The sequence below is a fragment of the Oreochromis niloticus genome, linkage group LG13, assembly GCF_001858045.2.
Source record: "Oreochromis niloticus isolate F11D_XX linkage group LG13, O_niloticus_UMD_NMBU, whole genome shotgun sequence".
In the NCBI taxonomy this organism is placed as follows: Eukaryota; Metazoa; Chordata; class Actinopteri; order Cichliformes; family Cichlidae; genus Oreochromis; species Oreochromis niloticus.
In genome coordinates, this window is record NC_031978.2 from 25,408,430 (window position 1) to 25,430,675 (window position 22,246).

The window sequence follows — 22,246 nt, forward strand, 5'->3', positions numbered from 1 at the left end:
GGGCCCAAAGCAAATATCCCCCAAACTATTACACCACCATGTCCAGACTATCCAATCTTCTCTCATCCAATGGGTTCAGAAATGCTCTTCTGCATAGTGATTTGAGTTGCTGTTGTTTTCCTATCAGCTTCGAGTCATCAGCTCAAAGCATTTTTATCCAGACCACTGCAGCTCACTGGATATTTTCTCTTTTTCAGACCATTCTCTGTAAACCTCAGAGTTGGTTGTGTGGGGAAAATCCCACTCAATTTCCTAGTTTCTGAAGTACTCAGACCAGCCACCAACCGTGCCACTTTCAAAATCACTGACAAAGTCGTCATTCTGATGGTCAAGCTGAAGGTCATCTGGACCGGGTCTACATGCTTAAATGCATTCAGTTGCTGATGTGTGATTGGCTGATTAGATACATGGGCTAACAAGTAGTTGAACAGGTGTAGCTACTGAAGTAGCAGGTGACTGTATGTGCTTACAATCAAAAGAAATGTGAAGCAGTGTTGAAACTTATAGAAATAAAGTATCAGAATCCTTGCAATGGTCAGGCATCCTAAATGTTTAATACTAATTTAGAAAGAAATATTTTCTATTGTGTATAATTAACAAATAATATTTGAGGGGTGAACTTTGGCTAAACATACTGTAATTATTTTCACAGATATAAGGGGAACAGACATTGTACATTTTTTAATATTTATTAATAACTGGAACATAACAAATAATAACAACATAACAGCAAGGACACGAGTTGGTTTACAGAATCATATTTTTCCACAAAGGCTGCCATTACAGTGAAGGACAATGTGAACTATAACATTAAGTCTACATTAATCCTCGTGTCCTTTCACTGGAGTGGCATTCAAAAGATGATGTTTTCAATGTGAAAAAACAAGAGCAAAAGTAAGAAAACCATTCACTGAACATGTCTGCTTTACTTTTCTTTGGCGAGACCAGTTTCAAGACATCTCGTGGGAAAAACACAAAATAAAGGGTCTTTGACATTTCGAGGAGCACAATCCTCTAAAGTAGAAACTTTTTTTTTTTTTTTAATTTTCAGAATAAGTTCAGCATTTCGTTTTCGTCCACTCAATCCCAGCTTTCTACAACAGGTGATGGTAAAGGCGTCCCCTTTAATTCCTGGGCTTGAAACTTCAAAGTCACACATGAACATTTGGAAGCTATTGTAGAAGCAGCACAGGCACTTAAAAGACATTGACACTGACATACAATCTGGTACAATAGTCATGCAGTGATACAGTTTGGCCGACATAACCAGTGAGGTAATAATAATTAACATACTGAAGAGCTGAGTGAAGCATGGTCTATGTTGGTCCAGCCGGTTTCGCAGCAAAAAGACCCCAGTCGGAAAGGTTGCTTACCCGTGCAACAGAAATAAAAGGGAACCAACTTTAGCATCAGATCGTTTATGTACAGTCTTACAGAAATATACACATCTATACCACTTAGTCGTCTTTTCTACAGGGTCGGTCTGTCTTTAGCTATCAAGCTTGTCCACAGCTTTTGCGGGTGAAGGCAAAGCCATCCAGTTTGCATAAACACTATCATTGGCATATCTTGTAAAGACCGGATTAGTGGCATCATGTCTGTTGAGCAGTACCGGGCTCGTCTCGGGCCAGTTGGGGTATGACATGCCTAAAAACGAGAACACATCATTTTTCTGCACTCAGTGAAAGAAAAACAGCGTGCAGACAGTAAGGTTCTCAAACAAAACTCTCCAAAACAAATCCTGATCTGATTTTAAGAAGTGTAAAGTTATGGCTTTGTATTGTATATGCAACAGAATAAATGATAATGTAATTCGTTAATTTTTTTTTTTTTTTTGTCATTTATTAAGCCTACATTGTTACTATTGCCCCTACATTTCGCTTGGGGCAATATGCAACATGTTGTCTACTTGTAATCAGTGTCAACTGAGAGTTGCATTCAAAAGCCTTACTGTTTCTCTGTTCATCATAATGGATTAAGAGCTAATGTACATTAGAAAGACAGGAAATTTATCACAATCTGAAATTCAAACCACAATGAGTGATTGAATCAGTGAGGACCTGTTTCAAATGTTACACACCGTTTCCTCCAGTGCAAATAAATGACGAGATGAGGACAATGTGGAAATGAATGGGGGAAAAAAACAAAACTATTTACAAATTAAAAATGCAGATGAAGCATGAGTATGAGGAGTGGATTTTAAATAAGAATGAAGGGTATTTATATTCAATATTTACAAATATAGCAATTTTTGGTCAGTGCTTGTGTACATTAGAAGCAGGTCCGAATAAAACAAAAAAAAAAGTCAAGACACAGGAGCTTTTTTTTTTTTTTTTTTAGCTGAGCCTCTCATTTACGATGAAATGGGAGCTATGTCAGCATTAGCGAAAGGCATGCCTAGATCACAGTCACACACACTTGACTACGGGAAAAAAAAAAAAAAAGCCAATCACAACTTGCCAAAAAAGAGAGCTTGTGTAGTGTGTCCTGTTTCTAAAATCGAGTAAATGCATGGGAGATTCTACCATAGAGCTTGTTTTCAATCCATGTGGAGGGGAGGGTTCGAGGGAGAGGGGCGTTATTACAGTCCACTAGTGGTGTGTCCTCTTCAGAGAGGGCGTCGTCGTACAGCAGGGCATCGGCTGGAGTGGACGCCGCCAGATCCAGGTAATCCTGACAAGAGCAGATGAGGGTGTGATTAGGCTGATTAAGGAGGAGGGGGATTGTAGCATGCAAAGGTCGGACGAGTGACCCGTGCACTGACTGCAAGCTCCAGCAGACATTTCTGCCAAATTGTTCTCTTTACCGCATCCAGCGTCTTGCTCATTATCTGGTATTGATAACAGTGAAGAACGAGCCCTCTGCGTTATAGGATGCCTGCATTCCCATCTGCTCAAACGCTCTATATTTAGCCTCACTTCTGCAGCAGGAGCCTGACTGGCATGCTCTGTGATTACACTGCCCAAGGCCACATTTAGGATTGCTCTTCAAACACTAATTATGGTATCTTAGGAGTTTTGGGGAGAGTGACAGTTCATACAGCATAACACAGCATGTGTCTGTGTGTGTGCTGGACAAAGCACATGCTGTCCTTAAAAAATGATACACTGCTTATTTTAGACTAGCTCCAAATCTGAAAGGAGCGTAAAGTGGAAAAATAAAACCCCTCAAACTTGTATCTGTCAGATCATCACTGAAGTGTTGTCAAAATCGCGCCAGTAACACACAGAAAGAGGCTGATTTATAGCTCCCCCGCTTCCTTGCCGGGGAGGAAAACAAATAAAGTACTACAAGGTATTTTATAGCTTCAACATACCCGACTTTTCACCATCATCTTCTCCAGTTCTTTGCTGATGTCTGCAAATGTCGGCCTCTTGTCTGGTTCTTGCTTCCAGCATCGGAGCATGAGGTTATACCTTGAAAAGAGGAGCACCTTTCAACACTCTAAAAAGTAATTCAGAGGCTTAGTAAATATCATTATAAATATAAGTTAGATGAGCCTGATAAAATCTATGAATATTCTTTTAGTAATTATTTGAGTTTGATAAGTTGAAATAAATGTCTAATATGTTAACGTATGTGTTTGTGTTAAATTAAGGTATTTATTTACATTTATCTCAGACAAAAAATTCAGTATGTGGTTCACAGAATACCTTCTTTGCATGTACTTAATATTTTTATTTAAAATTGAATCTAAATATTTGAGAAATAGGTATCTGTACTCATCAGTATCTTGTACTAAAATCATCAGTTATTCAAATCAATATTATTTATTGTCAGCAACTACAACTGAGAAGTGTAAGTAAAACACGATAACGCAGAGTAATTGAGTACCATGAGCCTTTTTCATTGTTTTGTTCATTTTGTTTTTTAAATACTCTGAGCTTTTGTGTTTGTTCTGTATGTATGTAAGTATGTAAGGCTTTGAGCTAAAAGGGAAAAGCCTCTTGTCTTTTTAGTGCTTGTTTATTTCGAATTATTGCCATGTTTATGAAAATTTAATTTTCATTTGGAAAAATGTTTAACATGTGGTCATTTTTCATACATGTATTATGAAACACACAACTACATATTAGTTTGTTTGGTTTTTTAGTAGTGTAAAGCGCTTTGGGGTCCATAGGGACTAAGTAAAGTGCTATACAAATACAGGCCATTTACCATATTTAATATTAAGTACAATTTTGATTACGTTCAGTTTACAATTTTAAGTAAATGGAAGAGAATTTTGGATTAACTGACCATCTATATTTCAGTTACATTGACCAAGCATGTCAGTGTCAATTTTTTCATGTTTGTGTAACAACTACAATTATTCATTTCAACTTAATATGTTTAAGCTTTAGTTATTCAATTGATCAAGTATATTGAACAGATTTGACTGGTTTCCAATCTACTCAATATTTTTAAGTGTAAAAGTGTTGCCTCAAAAATTTTAAGTAAATGTCAGTTTTAGTTCTTAGAGTGAAGTAGGTGAAATACAGTGAGTATTACTTAATCCTCCCAGCTGAGTCATTTTCCCCCGAATGTGGTGCAGGGGAGTTATAACACTCAATGGTAATGAGGAGATGCTAAAGTAGATATGATAGAGTGACAGAATAGAGCTCACATTTCCTCCGTGCAGTTCTCTGGTCTCTCCATCCTGTAGCCAGTCTTGAGGAGGTTAAATAGGCGCTCAGGAGCGATACCTGGGTATGGATTTCCTCCCAGAGTGACAATCTCCCACAGCAGCACACCGAAGGACCAGCTGGAATCAAATAGAGAAGGTCCTAAGAATATTTCTATGAACAGATAAGAGTGAGACTTGGGGGGTTTTTTGCAAATGGAAAACCCTTATTTGCGTTCTTGCCAAGAAAAAGCATGCTGATTAATTCATGGGCTTTATTGTCTTATTGTTGTCCAAAATGTCAGAATATTTCCTTTAAGTTGTGATTATACTCACACGTCACTTTGTGTTGTGTAAATGTGGTCAAACAAAGACTCTATTGCCATCCACTTAACCGGTATACGGCCCTGAAAAATACAGAGAGATGCTGCTGAGTAACTATATCAGTATTTGTACCCGTATCATAACTACTATTCTCTATTATTTTCTCTACCTTGCTTCTTTTAACATAGGAGTCCTCTTCATACACGTCTCTGGACAGGCCAAAGTCAGAGATCTTCATCTTCCGCCCTTCAGCAACAAGGACATTTCGTGCTGCAAGGTCCCTGTGGACGAGCTGTTGGACCAGCACACTCATTTAAAGTGCCTCGCATTTTTCTTTAACAGACATTTAAGCTTCTTACAATGAATCTTCCCCTGGATTGTTCAAATATTTTAAATAGAAAAACACCAGCTTGGTCTTATACCTTCATTTCTGCCAGGTACTGCATGCCTCTGGAAATCTGCCAGGCAAAGGAGATCAGGTCACCCATGGTGAGAGCCCTGTCGTCTGGGTTCTCCAGGTAGCTTGAGTTTCGGTTGGCATCCCTGCCCATATAGCTCGGGCCAACTTTCCGACTCTCACGAAGGAAATTACGGAGTGACCCATACTTGGCATACTCGACGATGAGATACAATGGACCTATTCAGAGAAGCAGGGCTCTTAGACTCAATGTGCAACACACATGTTCTGGGATGGGATGGCAGGAAGACGGAGGACTTACCATCCTGGCTGCAAGCTCCGTACATCTTTATGACGTGCGGGTGGTTGACTTGCTTCAGCAGAGTGAATTCTGACAGCAGGTCACGCAGTTCACTGTGCGAGGCGTTTTCTGTCACGGAGGAAAAGAGGGGGATCGTAATGATGAAACCACTCACCTCTTCAGACATTCACTCCTCATATATCACAAGTGCTGCTAGGCTTGTCTGGCCTTTGCCTGCGTACTTTTACCTTTAAGCATTTTCACAGCCACAGTGGTGTATCCAGCTTTTCCTTTCAGCCTGAATGCTGTTGCCTTGACAACTTTCCCAAACTCTCCTTCTCCCAGCGTCTTGCCAAGCACAAGGTTTTTACGAGGAAACTCCCACTTTGGATCCTCCTGTTGAGACAAGGCAATGACGGTTTGTACTTCTCAAAAGATCCAACATATGAGACACAGGGGATGAAAGTGCTGGAAGAATCTTACAGGTATTTTAAAGGTTTCGGTCTCAATTGATTCCTGCGAGCCCCGGCGGACATTGTTGGCAGGGAAGCTAATGGGATAGGCTTGAGCTGGCCGACGGAAAGTCATCTCAGCAGATGCTATCGGGGGCTTTGGCGAGTTCTTGTGGTATCGGCGGATGAAGTATGAGGACAGAAGGATGGACACGATGAAGGAGAGGAGAAGAGCCGTGGCAATGACGGTCTTACACATTTCATCACATAGCGTCTCTGGAAGAGAGTACATTGCACGTTTTTAAAGAAAGCAGCACTCAGTGCTTTGCTGGTTCAGAGTTAAAATAGACTCAGTTAATCAGCAGCAGTTCTGTGTGGTTTAGGGAAACTCACGCTCAATGTCATCCTTCTCACAGAAGCATCTTTCTGTGAAGCAGTAGCAGGTTCCATAGCAGGCCTTAATCCCGTTCCCACTCAAGCCTCGTTCATGGCCTCCAATAACAGGTTCCTCTGCAGAGACAAATCCAGTGTGAGCACAGTCTACATAAAGCAGAATGGTCTTATTCTCGCTGTTATACACTGCATGTGTGTTAAAAGGGAAAGCATACTTGTGCAGTCTTGCGGGCAGATTGAAGGATCTTTACTTTCCACTGCATCACAAACACTATCTGGGCATGTCTGCAGGTCAGGGGAGCACGTTGAATAATTTTCAGTTATTCCTGGAATATGAACACAAGAAAAGAAAGAGAACCCTCAGCAGGAAACCAGGGGGAAAACAGCAAAGACTGGAAACCAAACTACAAGTACTTTGTATTCAAAAACCCATTCAAAAGTTGTCTTAACCTGACTGCATGTTTTTCCTTAACATTGCAACATGCAATGGTTTTAACAGCAGCCTGCATCACAGTGTTGGCTTGCTTTAGCAACAGTAGGGTGTTAGTCACACTTGTTTTTCAGCCAAATTAGGAGCATGTTTTGCCACTTCCTGTAGCAAAATGATCTTACTGAAAAGGATACGCATGCAGTATTCGGCCCTTTAGCCCTTTACTTTGTTTCATTACTTACACTGAAGAAAACATGTACTCATCTGGTTCTAGTGAACTTCCCCCAAGGTCTCATAATCATTCAGTAATGTTAAAAAGTTACAAGTTAAGGAGAAAAAAGTTTGCCTTTATGAAATATAAAGTACCTTTCTCAGTGCCCTGCCTCCACTGGCATCTGCCGGTTGTTGCCCCCAGGCCTCGGGTAGACTCACAGTCTGCTCGCTGCCTGTTCTCTGCACAGGACAGGACCTGCTGGCTCTTCTGACCAGCTTTGATTGCTACGTACAGCAAAGCCAAAAGAGCACATTACCAAATCTTTAAAGGACACTAGAGATCAGGGTAAAATGCTTGAAAATAGTCTGCATGTGTGCTTAGCAGAGATGGGCAGTAACGCGTTACTTGTAACGCGTTACTGTAATCTGATTACTTTTTTCAAGTAACGAGTAATGTAAGGGATTACTATTGCAAAAACGGTAATTAGATTACCGTTACTTTCACGTAGGAACGCTGCGTTACTGCGTTACTAAAACCGTGATTTTTTGCGAGAACGTCTCATGACAGTGACGTAAGCGAGTGCGACGTTCGTGACAACAGCTGTCTGCAGATCATAATATATCGAGTGCGGGACAGAGTGTAGCATGCAGCGTTTAAAGCGTGGAAGTACTGACCTTATTTTGAGTTTGATTCCATAAAAAGTGACAAAAACATTAGTGTCCGTTGTGCGTGGGAAGAAAACTTCTTTTTACAGCGAAAAAAACCGTAAACTTCCAAGCAAGCACCGAGTGTACTACGACGTAATGTGAAATTCACAGAGAAACTCGCGGATTCTTCCACTGACCGCTGCAGCACACCTGCACCAGGGTAAACCTCCGCCTACCCCAGTCCTGCTTTACAGGTGAAAATAGAGCAACAGGACCGCTAGTCTTTGATTTTATTTATTTTCTGCTGTGTTTTACTTGCATCTATTTGAAAGAGTGAGTGTAAACATAAAAAAAAATTTTATTTTATGTGCTGGAATGTGCAGAAAATAGGTTTAAATGTTAAACAAATTTCTTCCAGTCAGAGAATGTTGCATATAATTTAATTTTAGCTTGATGCATAAAGTTAAAAGATTAAAACTAATAAAACAAGTTTTAAAAAGAGACTTTTCCATTTGATTACATTTTGTATGATGAATTATGCAGAAAAAGTAGAATTGGGCTGAAAGATCTATCGCTTTATTACCTGTTCAGGTCGTAAATCGTGTTTTTAAAAAGTAACTAAGTAACTAAGTAACTAAGTAATTGATTACTTTTGAAAATAAGTAATCAGTAAAGTAACGGGATTACTTTTTGGGGGAAGTAATCAGTAATTAGTAACTGATTACTTTTTTCAAGTAACTTGACCAACACTGGTGCTTAGTGTGAAGTAGTTAGAGCAAACAAGATTTCCAATAATGCTTAATAATGTGCCATCAAGAGATTATATCAGCAAAGATTAGAGTGTGATGTGGAAACTTTGTGAAATGTAAAGTGGTCCAGGGCTGTTGCAGTCTTACCTGTGCCATCTATTTTGATGTGGATCTGAGTGCTCGCCTCCAGCTGTTCGTTTCCCTCCTGAGCAACAACAAGGTACTGCAAGTCCTGGCACTCGGGTTTGCACAGTGCCTCAGAGTCATTCACATACAGATGTCCCCACTTCCTGTTTGGGGATTGGGTGATGCTTATGGCTGTATAGCAGGCCTGTGAGTCAGCAGACATGTTCTTATCTGCCACCTCAAGTCGGTATATGACACTGAAGCCATCGAACTGCTGGCAGTTTTCCACACAGATTTTGCCAACCTGACAGGAGTTGGGACAAGAGATTGAAAATGTGAATGAAACTGGAGAATACAAGTGTAAGGATGGGATAATGCACACACCTTTTGTGGACAACTGAATACAACTATTTTGAAATGCAAATTACTAGTTCATTCCTACGTGATCTGAAAAAAAATCTGATTTTGGTACCTTTTATAAAGCCAGAATAGTTTTGTTTTTGCTACAGAGTATGAAAATGAACAGAAAACATTTGAGATGTTATTTTTTACTGCCAGCAGGTGGCAGTCTCTCTGTATATTTAATGGTCAAATAACCTTTGATAATTTTAATCTAAGGATTTTAATGTAACAGATTATAATGTCAAAGAATTGCACTGATGGTCAGTTACACTGGATTAGTAATGAACAATAATCAATGGATAAAAGATACTAAACCTCCCAGAAGTTTTACCTTCTGCTGACTGTAAACAGGTTTGGTTTAAGCAAGACACAGGTGAATATCTTTATTTTGTAAAACATACAGAGAGATCTGTAGTTGTGAGTTACTGTGTACTAAAGCATGTACAATGTGATGGCTTATAAAGCCAGTGTACAGCAGGGTTAGTCAAATCAAATGCATTTCCCAATGCATCACAATGGAGCAAGTACCTACAATTCAATTTCTTGAAGTCTCTCTGTCAGAGTTCAGTATAAAGAAGCTGATATGAGGCCACTGATGGTTGATATTGCCTATGACTTTTGTCCCTGGTCCCTTTCATAGGCCAACAATGATTCATTTGTTAATTATGTCATGAATAAGATTATTAAAAAGATTCAGACTATAGCTTTGTCACTGTCCGTGATGCTATCACGATGGAAAGATAATTTTTTTTGTGTGTCCATTAATCCTCCATCTTCTTCTACTCCTCCAATTCTTGGGTCGGGCTGGAGTCTATCCCAGCTCTCTTAAAAGTTTATAATAATATATATTTTAATCTAAATCTAGACCAAACACAAAGTTCAAGGTTTGCATGATAAGCAGTCATGCAGTCATAAGTACCTGTGCATAAGCAGAAGCTCTGCGTGAGACTGTGAATATATGTGTGACGTTGGGGAAGTGGATTTGGACGGGTAAGATGGTGACATTGAAGTGGAGCAACACTGTTCCCTCTAGACCGGGATAGGTGGTGTCATTGACCAGGTAGTCGAGTTGCAGGGTGCGATTCTCTGTCACGTGCAGGTTCCTCTTCAGGAACAGCTCTGAAATCAAGAGAAGTCCTGAAAAGCCTCATCTCCTAATGTAACTAATTCTCTCGCGCGAAGCCTTGGAGTACTTACGGTAGTTGTGCACAGTCTCTCGAATGCCTTTGGCTTTTTTTTCAGTGAAGGAGTTTTTTATGTCAAATGTTTCCTTTATCCATGGGTCAGTGTTGAGCCAAGTCCCCACATACTTATCGTGGTTGTTGCCTACGTTCGCGGTTAGATCTCTGTCAAAGACATACAAGGTGCCAAAAGTTCCACCCTGAAAAAAAAAGTCACATTGAGAAATTTCAGGCCTCATGTAAACATGAATTTAACCAACACCGCATCTGTACACAATCACCTTCGTCCGATTATAGCTGATGACTATGTCTGCCGAGTCTGTTCCGTTCACATATGGTGCGTTATCATCTTCATCATCGACAAAAACATTCAGCGTCGTTTCCACCTTGATGATGGTGGTTTCTGACTGGACATTACAAACCAGCAGGAGTCTGTAGCATTCATTCTCCTCGCGGTCCAGCTGTGCGTTTACCACCAGCTCTTTGTTGTCGTTTACAGCAAAAGGTCCCGGGGGGTCTGCAGAAAAAAGGAACAAAATTAAACAAAACAATCGAACAAACGAGCCACTATATGATTCAGGTGGCGTACTGAATAAGACATAAAGGCAGCATCATAAAACATCTCAGTGGAGCTAAGCCAGTGTCAAAAGTTTCATTCATTTGAAAAAGTTTGTTGAAAATGAAATTTTAAGTGTTGATATTTAAAACATAAAAAAATTACAAGTAAAAAAATTAGCATTTTGGTTGAAAATGGCCCTGATTATCCTATGATGGACTATATTGGCGGGTATACACACGCAGACATGTATATACACATATATATATATATATATATATATATATATATATATATATATATATATATATACACACACATATATATATATATATATATATATATATATATATATAGCATTCATGTACTTGGCCAATCAAGCTGACTCTGTCATCAACCTAAAGTGAAATCTTCTGTTTTGTTGTTGTGTTTTTTCTAAAATGTACCTCAGGGCTCGTCTATGTTTCTCCTTTCACAAGATAATATGTTTTTGGTCCAATGTGTCTAACCTGATTCCACACTGTAAGAGATGGTGTAGTTGGGGCAGACATTGAGTCTGGAGAGACGCTGGAGCTGCCGCAGGGCTCCTGGGAATCTGTTTTCCATGATGTGTGGGTTGGACGTATCTCTTTGTGGGAAGCAGAGTTCCTTCGTATCTGTCTGAGCACACTGAGGCAATGTGGCATTAACAAAGTCCAAGATGATCTGCACAGGTTTCCGCATGAGGCAAAGGGGCTTGTTGGTGAATTCAGATCGCACCATGGTTTGCAGGAATAACTTCCTCACAGACCGCGACCTTTGATCTGATGGGACACAGAGCCAAAACAAAAACAAGAGGCATTTTAATCTCAGACAGTGCTCTTTTTGATGACACAGCTCTTCTTTGCTTTTATGCAATCACATTATCATCCTGAACTCGAAGCCAGAGCATTATTGGTATGCGAAGAGCATAAATGCCTAGAAACTAATTTACTCTTGTGTGTAGCGAATACCTGGCACTGAAATAGGACTGTGCATTACCATCAAAAGCCTTGTATCCAACTCACATAGCTGGGCAAAGTCGCTCTCCTCCAGGGTTTTGTTCAAGAATAGTGTGCCGGTGTTGATGTTCATGTAGAACCAGGAGCCGTAGTGTGAAGGCATGGCAGTCTTTGTTGGGCACAGGTAGAAGTGTGGCTTCTCAGATTTATTGTCCTGCATGGCGTGGACCTGGAGGACGGGTGTCCCGGCCTGCTGGCCAACATATACAGTCTCAATGTACTCGTTCTGAGGGACGTACAGACACGTCGCTCCTGCACCAAGTGGACATGAAATAACCAGATGTTTAAAATTTGGCAGCCAAATGAATCACAGGGGAAAAGTGTTATTATTATTGTTTTTAAGGAAAATGTTACCATAACTGAAAAATAAGGCATGGTTACGTTGTAGATGCGGATGACAGCATATCAGACATCACTTTCTGGATGTTTAACTGAGTCAACAATACCCACTGACAATGCCATCTGGGCACTGAATGGAAATCAACACATACATGGACAACGACAGGTCCAATTTTGTTTTTTTTAATCTTCTAATATATCTTTCATCTCTCTCCCACGTTAGCGGAAATTGAAAGCAGGGCTCAAATGACACTTATGCAGCTCCTTTAATGAATTTCTCATGTGGTCAATAACATGTGGTTTCCGATTCTCCTTGTGTTCACCTTGAAAAGTTTAATTACAAGGGATAACATGATACGGAGGAGGCATGTATCACTGCCTGCAAGTCTGTGTGTGCGTGTGTGTGTTGGGGGGGTTGATGAGTAATCCATAAAGCAAAATAGCAGGCTGTGTGTGTGTTTTACAGGAAAATGGAGATGCGAGTGTTCCTTCTGTAATTATATCCATGTTGTGTTCCTCTTTGACGACGGTAGGCGACCATTTAGGGAACGCACTAATGTCATTAGCAGACAGCAAAACTAGATTTTCTATTTCTGTTGGTGCAGTTGAAGCCTCGGCTCTGGTTTCAGACATTGATTTAATTTTGAGGGGCTTAGATGACAGGAGGCCGAGCTGATGGATAAAATGTGGCCGTCCTTCCTCAAGGATGGAGATACGCTCAATGAGGCTGCAGACCTTTTTATTAAAAGTGTTCCGGAGGCAAAACAAACAGCAGGGCACATGTTTGTTAATCTTGGTGGGGATGGTGGGAGCCGGTTTCATGACTAGGGATGATTTTTCCATCCCCTAAATCTATTACAGCCAAAATGCAGTCATTCACACTCATGCTGTTGACTGTATTTTATTATATTTCCATTCTATCTTAGCTGATTTTTACTATTTCATACCATGAAAAGGTCTGAAATAGGTAATTGGCTTCATGATGCATAAAAGATTTCTGAGAAATTGTACAAAAGATTTGAGGGAAAAAACAGAAAAAAGTAAAGAACTGTCCACAGATTATTTTAGGTTGTAATTATATTCAGTTTATACAGTTAAAAGGTATGAAACACATTAAAAGACGCGTAATCTGAGCATCAGGGCTTCAACTGTATACCCAAAACAACCATTAGAGGGAGCTGTTATCACAGTGACACGGGCTCCAAAAGCAGCTTAATCATTATCATAATATATTACTGCTCTAATCTCTCTACTGCTTGGATAAGATGTTAAATGATTGGACTCATTTCTATTTGACAGGTCAGAAAAGACTCCCACTACTCTCTACAATCCCTCATCGGATGCATACAGACAATTTAATTAATCTACAGAAAACTTACGCACGACGGCCACAAATTGAATACAGCAGATGACAGCAGCTCTGCAAATAAAGCTACATGGTCCAACGTGTTAACCAGCGGGAGCTGAACACATTTATGAAGGCAGGCATTGGCTGCAAGCCACAGTGGCCGGACCCCCTGCAACACAATTCGTTTATATCATTCAAAATTCAATTTCTTTCTAGGACAGAAGCCAACAGAAAGCAAGCAGTTTATATCAAAACTAATTAATAGAATGCATCAAGCAGGCCCATCCGAGCAAATGGCATCTTTGGTCTGTGAAGCCATGATGATGCTTTTCCAAGGCATGACTCATTACCTTCCCTAAATGATGCACAAGAATGGCAGAAATACAGCTGGTGGTGACATTTTCACCTATTATATTCATGTCTAAATAATGACCGAAAAGATTAAAAAGACGTTGCAGAGGCTTCATTTCCATGTTTCGCGTCTGGACCGCTAAAGAACGTTCTTTCCGGAATTTAGTGGGCTGTTTTGGAACAGCCTTGGCCTGTTATTGCTCACAGTGTGTAAACATTAGCATCATAAGCAGATGTTTTACAGCCTTCGATCACCTATAAAACTCATGCCGAGCTCCTGCATACAGTGTCATTCCTTTGAAAGTAATTTTGCAAACAGAGAGTGTTTGAACAGGACAATTCATGTAGCAATCCATGTTTACAGTAGATATCATGTACCGCCGAGTGGATAGTGAAACTGATTTTATCCAACGCTGAAAAACAGGAACACGAAACAGTGGAAAACCCTCTTACGTCTCTATAAACGTATGGGCTTCCTGGTTGTCGTTTACGATCGCAGTCTCCATGAGTTAATTGTGCCTGGGTGCGTGTGTGTGTGTTTGTTTTGTCTCGTATTATAACTGCAAAAGAACAAAAAGGACAAAAGCTCATCACAAAATCTGAAATCACGCTCCCCGTCAGCCACAGACCACAGCATGTCTGGGACAGGTCTGAGCTGATAGGGTGGGACGCCCTCCATCGTCCCAGACAAAGACAGGAACTCAATTAGCTCAATGCGTGCTTCGCCTGATAGATTTACCAGCTATGAGCTCATGTGCTAGAGTAACCCACTGGCTTACTAATCTACCTCAAAGTCTCATTGAAAAATATGTGGATCTCCCACTCAGACGTCCTCACTGAGCATCCTTGTCAGCAGCGTGGCAGATGAGGAAACGTGACCCTGCCCGGCTGCTGCTGTGTGATAACTTGACATTATAATTGCGTTCTTAGTCTGGACCTCCAACAGTAAGAGCTCAGCTTCGTGCCCCTTTTTCTCCCAAGGTCAATGTGGTCTGCGTCTGCCCCTGGTAACGACCCATTGGAAAGGCAGTGTATCTGGCAGCATATCAATCAATAACCACACTAATCAACAGTGATGCTGATTGTTTTCCACTGATGACACAGACAGAGAGAAAAGCTGCACAAGTGCAATCACGTCCGCCGAACATAATATTGGAGTTGCTTAGGCATCTTGTGCGTGGACACTGAAATATTACTTCTACTGTGCAAGTGTAATTTCACAGCCTGCTCCACAATTTAGCCCATCAATATCCACATTTTCAAGGAATCCATCATCTTTTACAAAGAAGCTGTAGCCAGGCACATTAAGGAGCAGTTCACCCAGTTATATCACGGTGATATAAATAATAATCACTCGGAAACCTATCATGATTGCTCTGCTTCCAGAGATGTGACTGCTACTGGAATGGTTTTCTTCAGAGATTCAATTAGCTAAAAAGCTGCACATTCAACTATAATTCCACTTATGAAAGCTAATATTGATCATAATGTTTTGAAATCTTTCCCCCTCCTCTATTTCCTGTCCCTATTATGCTCAAATGCTTCATCATATCACACTGGTTTCAGAACCTGGATTTAATATAGGCATGACTCTGATGTTTTTCGATCTTTCAAAACAACACGTGTAATAAGGAAAGAAAGTCATTTCCTGCCATAATGACCCAGTCATCAAAGTTTTCATCCGATTAATAAGATAGCTGATCTGAGTTTGGAAAAGGCAGCCGGGCTCCAGGTAGATTACTCAGTTTACCATGATGCATACCGTAACATGATAATCAATTACCACATAATGTAATCCAATTATTCCCCAGAGAATACAAGAGCTGAGATCCAATGAACCATGTTCATCAGTCATCAAGAAATCTAATAGGACCTCTCCTTAGGGGTTAGCTGCAAGTACAAATTCAGTTTAAGGATTTCTCTGGGGATGACTGTGGCATCAAAAATTGAACACGTGGTACATCATGGAGCTCCAGACTGAGTTTGATGAAACAGTCATTAGGCTGCTTTGATAAAATCATCTACCCTCACCACAGCAGTGGTAAAAAGCCATCAGATTTACTGACATGTACACAGAAGGAGGCAAATACTCTAAATGCCTGTGGCAAAACACAGAGAGCTTATTTATATTTGCATAAATAGCTCACAGCCACAGGTTTCATAAAGGGTTTAGCCTAAAGTACCAGATTTAGGAAAGAATTGCTTTACAGCCTTTTATTGCACTACACCAAGCAGTCTAGACTCATGCTACCAGCTCTGTGAGACTGTATTTATCAGTCAGGTCTGTGGCATCTACATTTAGCATTACTCTGTACTCTGAATGCTAACATCAGTAACGCTGCATCATGGTGACAATGCCAGTATTTGTATTGTAACATCTTCTAATCAGCCGCACAGCAAGAAGGTCCTGAGTTCAATTCCAACATCAGGCCGGGGTCTTTCTGTGTGGAGTTTGCATGTTCTCCCCGTGTTTGCGTGGGTTCCCTCCGGGTACTCCGGCTTCCTCCCACCGTCCAAAGACATGCAGCTTGTGGGGATAGGTTAATTGGATAATCCAAATTGCCACTAGGTGTGAATGTGAGTGTGAATGGTTGTCTGTCCCTGTGTGTTGGCCCTGCGACAGACTGGCGACCTGTCCAGGGTGTACCCCGCCTCTCGCCCTATGACAGCTGGGATAGGCTCCAGCACCCCCCGCGACCCTGAAAAGGATAAGCGGAAGCGAATGGATGGATGGATGGATGGACATCTTCTAATCAGCGCTAAATACGGTCTGAGATTGATGAAAATGTCATTAGTTGTGCAGTTACTGGACAAATTAAAATCTTGACCTAATTATTGTGCTCAATAAAGCAAACCAAAAAAATAATAATCATGGGATCATTAAGATCATCGGGATTCATTTTCTCGGAGCTATGAATGTCTGTACACATTTCCAAGGCGATCTATCAAATTATTGTTAGATTATTTTAGTCGGGTGCAAAATGAGCAGGCAAAAAACAACAGAACAACACTGCAGTGAGAGAAAAACTAACAAGGCTGAACACAGTCACGTGTATCACTTACACATACTGTGCATTGGAAGCATCAACAGTCTTGTTGTTTCAAGGAAGCAAACACAGTAAAAGTGCATTAATTTATAAGATGTCCTAATTGTGGGAATCATCAATGCACCAGCGTCATTAAATGGCACTGCTAAGATGAGTCGCCACTATTCGCACTGCTAGACTCTGACTGCTTGTTACAACTGTCCTAACATGAGTGAATCTGGTGGATTGCAGTATGGGAACAAGGGGAGAGTCGCTGCTTTATGCCAGGGAGTAGAGATCGCTGAACTACCAGCACAAAGGGAAGTGGAGCTTTCAGAGTTTCTGGCATTGGCAGGTGGTTGCAGAGGACGGAAAAAAGATTTCCAGCATGTTTACCCATTTCAGTAAAAAGAAGGACCAAACAAATGGATGCCAAAGTGGAGCTGGAAGAGGATGGGGGGAAAACAGCAACATAAGTATGAATCAGCAGCATTTATGGAAAATGTTAATTTAAGGACATTTTCCACTATTATGGTTTGCTCTCTTTAGAGAGATTGCAGTAAATGTGCAAATTTGACTCTGGCACCAGTATGGCAGTAGAGTCACTCCCATTGATTTCTGCAGTGTCACACAGACCATGTGGACTCAGATAAGCAGGGCCTGTACTTTGTTTTACTTATTGTTGTAATGACGGGTCAAACACGATGTGCACTGCTGCACGACTGGAAAACAACTTGTCAAGACCCATGTGAAACCAGAGGACTAAATGCCCCGAGGGTAAAATTTCAATCAATGTCTCCTTGTCCTTTCACCACAGCAAATTAGATTCTACCCATGCATGAGAGCGAAGTGTGACCCTGAACTGACTAGAGGATCAGACACAGGGGTTTGACAGGTAGGAGCGGCATCCGTGCGACGGCAGAAATGGCAGCCCAGGATTAGAGGTCGGGACTCTCAGGAGTCTCAAGGCAGTAGTAGCGATTTGGGTGACAGTTATTTCAAAAACCGCAGGTCCACTTTGGCTGGGAAGCTCGAAGGATGAGAGTTTTGTGACTCATGAAGTGGGAAAATCGGGAGCTTTAGGCTTCTTTGTCTTTTCTACTAAAGTGCTGCAGCTGTTCCAACAGGTATCAGAGCGTCTGTGGCTGACAGCATGTTTACTGTCGCTCATGAGCTTAAAAAAGAGGGAACACGCCAGCTAGCTCTGGTTTTAAATCACAATAATGTAGTCTGTTGTATGCCACATTTTGAACTTTTTGCTATAGCCAGCTTTAAGAATCACAATATTTTTTTTCTAAGATGCAAAAAAGAAAAGCACTCCTGTTGATGTAGCTCAGTAAAAAAGATCTAATCTACTTGCATTATGATATTTCCCACTCACACTCAAATAAACACAGTGACAACAAGCGTGGAAAATTGACAATATTTATCATGCATCCATGAGGAACACAAGACAGAAGCTTTACTTAATTATATCATGCTGTAAGGGGCTAAATCCAATAGCACCACGTATCAAATGAGATCTGTTGGTCTGGTACTTCTCCAGAGGAAAAGATGCTGATGAAAATGATCGCTTTGAGTTAAAGAGAAGAAGGAGCACTATACCACTATGTTATGGTTTCACCGGTCAGAGGGCGAGGAAGGGTCAGAGATACCGTAACAAGGTCACGGTGGAAACAAAACAGATCAATGCTTTTACGTGAAAACATCTGTGGCACTTTTTTGTGTAAGAGATTACACAAATGTGTGTGTTAAAAAGGGGGAGTGGATTTTGGCTTTGACCAGGTTTCGTCACAAAATGTATTTTCACCTCCAAACACTTTGTTTATAAAGCTGCCAGCTGATACTGAAGGCCTAATCTAATTAATAAAGGGTTGTTTCAGTAAGCTCTCCAGATTTCCTCAAAATGTAAATAAAAACAAAGTCACGACGAGCCGGATATAACTTTCTTTGGCCTTTTTTCTAAACAACTGCTTAAAATGTTCACACAGAAGTGCATGTGACTGCACGATCCCTGACAACGTACGCACAGAGACAGAAGAGCAGCTGCAGCCTTAGTGGCAGCTAATGGGAATCCTCATAAAGAACAATGAATAGAGGCGTCCCAGCTCCCAGTTCACTCCAGCTTATGTCTTGAACTACTTTACTTTGGTCTTAAGTGCAGGGCAATGTCTCAGGAACATTTAAAAATGCTGATTGCTACAAAAGTGAGCACTGATTGCCAATTTCCTTTGTTTGATGATCTCAGCGAGAAACACTAAACTAATCAGTAAACTGGAACCTGGAGCAGGAGTTATATAAACCCCACCGGGAAATTCCTTTGTAATAGCCATTCATGACTGTGCCATTCGTACAACTAAATTGAAGATCAGAAAAACTAAAGTTAAACTAAATTGACAAATGCATATGTATATTTATGTGGAACTTCATGAGTAGACGATCATGGGAAGGAAAGACCTCCTATGGCATCCAGTGGCGCATTTAGTTAGTCTTTGTCTGGCTAGCAGAACAGTGTGCAGGGTAGGACATATTGTCCGTATTGAAGATAAATTTTGGCAATATCTTCCTCTGCAATGAGGGAGACTTATGAGTTTGAACTCCCAAAAATATCTAAATCATGGTATCACATACAATAAAAGGAAAAGGGCCTCAGCAGGACAGAGAGTTTCATTTTATCCCAGTTATTTGCCCTCCTCATTTCCACCATCCCTCATATAATATACAGGAAAGATAGGAGTCCTGGATCTTTTCAAGGCCACTGCTAACTCCTTTCTCAATGCTAAGCTGGAGATGGATCAGTTCACACCAGACCACAAAACCGTCTACCACCTTCTGGTAAAACTGCAGAGAGCTTACCAAAGTAGTACCACTGAAATTTAAAGCATAAATATTCTTTAGATTCAATCAGTGACTCAAACAGCAATAAAAATCCACATTAGACGTAATGTGATGCAAAAAGTGCATCACAACATGATTCATTTACTTGGAAAATGACTCATATGTAAAAACCATTTAGTGATTTAAGATGTTTTAAAGGAGTCACAACAGGCAGAACATCCTCACAAAGTGGGGTAAAATAAAAACAATCATCGATCTGGTAAAATCCGACTATGTCACTTTGTGGCAAGCCCGGCAGCAGCCCAAGCGGCCCGTCCGCTTGCATAACATGCGATATTTTCCTGAAGAAAACAAACAGCCAGTGTTTGCCCAGAGATAGGAGCAGCTGCTGCACACCTGCCCATGGCTCGCCTCTTCTCCTCCCTGAACAAGTGTAGGTCTTTTGTTGCAACAAACAGGCAGGTGATGGGCGCCACATTCACGTAGGGTGCAGCTTTCAGCACCCATTTAATTACCAACACGTCCTTGACACATGAAGTGCAACGACACCAGCCCTTTTCTTCTATAAATATCAGGAGAAACGCCTGCTTTGGTGACTGTGCAAGCAGAGCCCAGCAGGAAAAGCCATGTGGATGCATGTAAGGTCTGTAAGAACAGCATGCGCGTGACTGACTGTGTGTGGACTATGGACTGATTAAACAGTGTGTGTAACAGTGAAAAAATAATCAGAGGACACTGCATAAAAGTGTTCTACCTTAACAGTTGCATTAATCTTTTTAACTACTCTGCAGAAAACTGCTCCCCTGGGTGATTAAGTAGGCCTGTAGTTTATTGCAGGAAAGAAACAGCAGTGCTCCATTCACGTAGAAACGAACATCTTTTTATACATCCCAGATACACTCAAAGACTTTGATCATAATGCTTGTTTGCCTCCCTATATACAAGCACTGATAGTAACCTCTGAAGTCCAAAAAAACCGTATTTGTTCGAGCATTACATCTGACATACTGGCGGCACAGTCCTGACCTATGAGGGACACTTTAAATATAGACTTCATGAGAGGGCAGTGTTAGTGCAGTTGGGCTGTGGGATTGTGGACGGGATTATAATATTATGATATATGGCTGCATTCATTCTACTCTTCGTTTCATTGTTGTCATGCCACGCATAGCCAGCGCACAATGCAAGGATCACTTTTCTGCTGTGTGGCACAGTGCTGGCGTTGTGTTCGTGCCCTTTCAGATACTTCGTAGGGGGAAAAAAGGCCTTAAAAATCACTCAGCTTCCAAAACGCTGCAATTTAGCTTTTCACTTGAGCAGCCCTGTGTATTTGTCAGTTGCAATCTAGACTTCATGTTCACTGGCTCGCTCTGTGGCAGCACCTATTTCTCTTCACCTTGGCCAGCTTTGCAGATACTAAATATAATTTTTAAATAAACATATTTTAATTCCTTCTGCGCTAAACGGTCTCTCCGGCAGAAAGGTCAGTAAGAGATGGAGATAAAAACTCAAAGACTAAAGCTAATGCTGTCTGAATAATTTATAATACTAAGGATGAACGCGTTTAAAATAAGAAGCGAACATTAAATCGTCTCCTCTGGATTAATAGTTAAGACCAGAGCATTTATTTTGTTTTCAAAAACGTTCGAACACACTAGTGCAACATTTAGCATTAGTTTGCAACTTCATCGTGCGCTCCTTCGCCCTTTTCCAGTGACAGGAGAACTGATGATGAACCTTACCTTCCAGCACCAGCAGCAGAAACAGCGCAACGATGTTTCCCCGAGAGAAACCACAACTTGACCCCATATTCGCGAACCATAGGTGAAAGTTTCTGAATGAAAAGACGATCCAAAAAAGTTCCTCTGGGCGAAAATTAAATAATAATAATAATAATAATAACAAGAACAATAATCAAACCGATAAAATATACAAAGATGGGGGTATAAACCAGTGCGCGCTCTGCGTCCAGATGAAGTCCTCAGTGTCCCATAGACGGGCTGCTGTGTTGAGGCTACAGAGGCTGCTGCTGGGCTGACTGGCTGGTCTGGTGGGGGGAGGAGGTTCACTGCTTCACTACTCACTGCCCCGCTGCTTCCGCAGAAGCAGGGCGGCATAGCATCTACAGGAAATTTAAGAGCATAATTTAACAGCAGGTCAGTCATCTCATTAAGGCTCTGCGCGGGGGAGGTGGAGGGGCGTAATTATTAACAATTATGACTGGGCGCGTAATGGTTCACTTTAAAGGCACAGGCGCTCTTTAAAGGTGGGCATCAGGTGTGCTCGTTTTAATAACCGCTTCATTATAACAGCCGTGTGATAATTGTAAATGTGGCTTTTTGTTTAATTTTGCTAAGCTTGAAGTAGCTTCGATGAATTCGTTTGTTTAATTCGGTTGAATAAAAGGAGACTTTGAGCACAATGTTCCAGTTGGTGGCAAGAATTAAGTGAAACTCCTGCCAATGAAGTGACAGGGCTAAGTTGTTGTTGTTGGGTTTTTTTTTGCCTAGACATTTTATTGCATCCAAG

The 22,246-nt window shown here is 41.0% G+C and overlaps 1 protein-coding gene across 6 annotated transcripts; it reads right to left on the bottom strand.

Annotated features, from left to right (window-relative positions):
• Window positions 1–675: 675 nt before the first annotated feature.
• On the bottom strand, window positions 676–21,849 carry ret (ret proto-oncogene receptor tyrosine kinase). Of its 6 annotated transcripts, none has more exons than XM_019366515.2 (21): window positions 21,669–21,849; window positions 21,460–21,551; window positions 11,822–12,005; window positions 11,285–11,578; window positions 10,501–10,736; window positions 10,236–10,419; window positions 9,958–10,157; window positions 8,658–8,940; window positions 7,267–7,398; window positions 6,686–6,796; window positions 6,471–6,587; window positions 6,109–6,353; window positions 5,874–6,021; window positions 5,647–5,754; window positions 5,350–5,564; window positions 5,097–5,219; window positions 4,940–5,010; window positions 4,607–4,744; window positions 3,317–3,416; window positions 2,526–2,673; window positions 676–1,647 (listed from the first exon to the last, which is right to left on the bottom strand). In XM_019366515.2, the coding sequence occupies exons 1-21, from the start codon at window positions 21,832–21,834 to the stop codon at window positions 1,490–1,492; spliced, it is 3,453 nt and encodes a 1,150-aa protein (XP_019222060.1). In that variant the 5' UTR covers window positions 21,835–21,849; the 3' UTR covers window positions 676–1,489. The 6 variants fall into 6 exon arrangements, with proteins under 6 accessions (XP_019222060.1, XP_005473896.1, XP_013124553.2 ...); XM_005473839.3 differs by having other exon boundaries at window positions 11,822–12,067; window positions 21,669–21,798; XM_013269099.3 differs by having other exon boundaries at window positions 21,460–21,849.
• Between the last annotated feature and the right edge of the window lie 397 nt (window positions 21,850–22,246).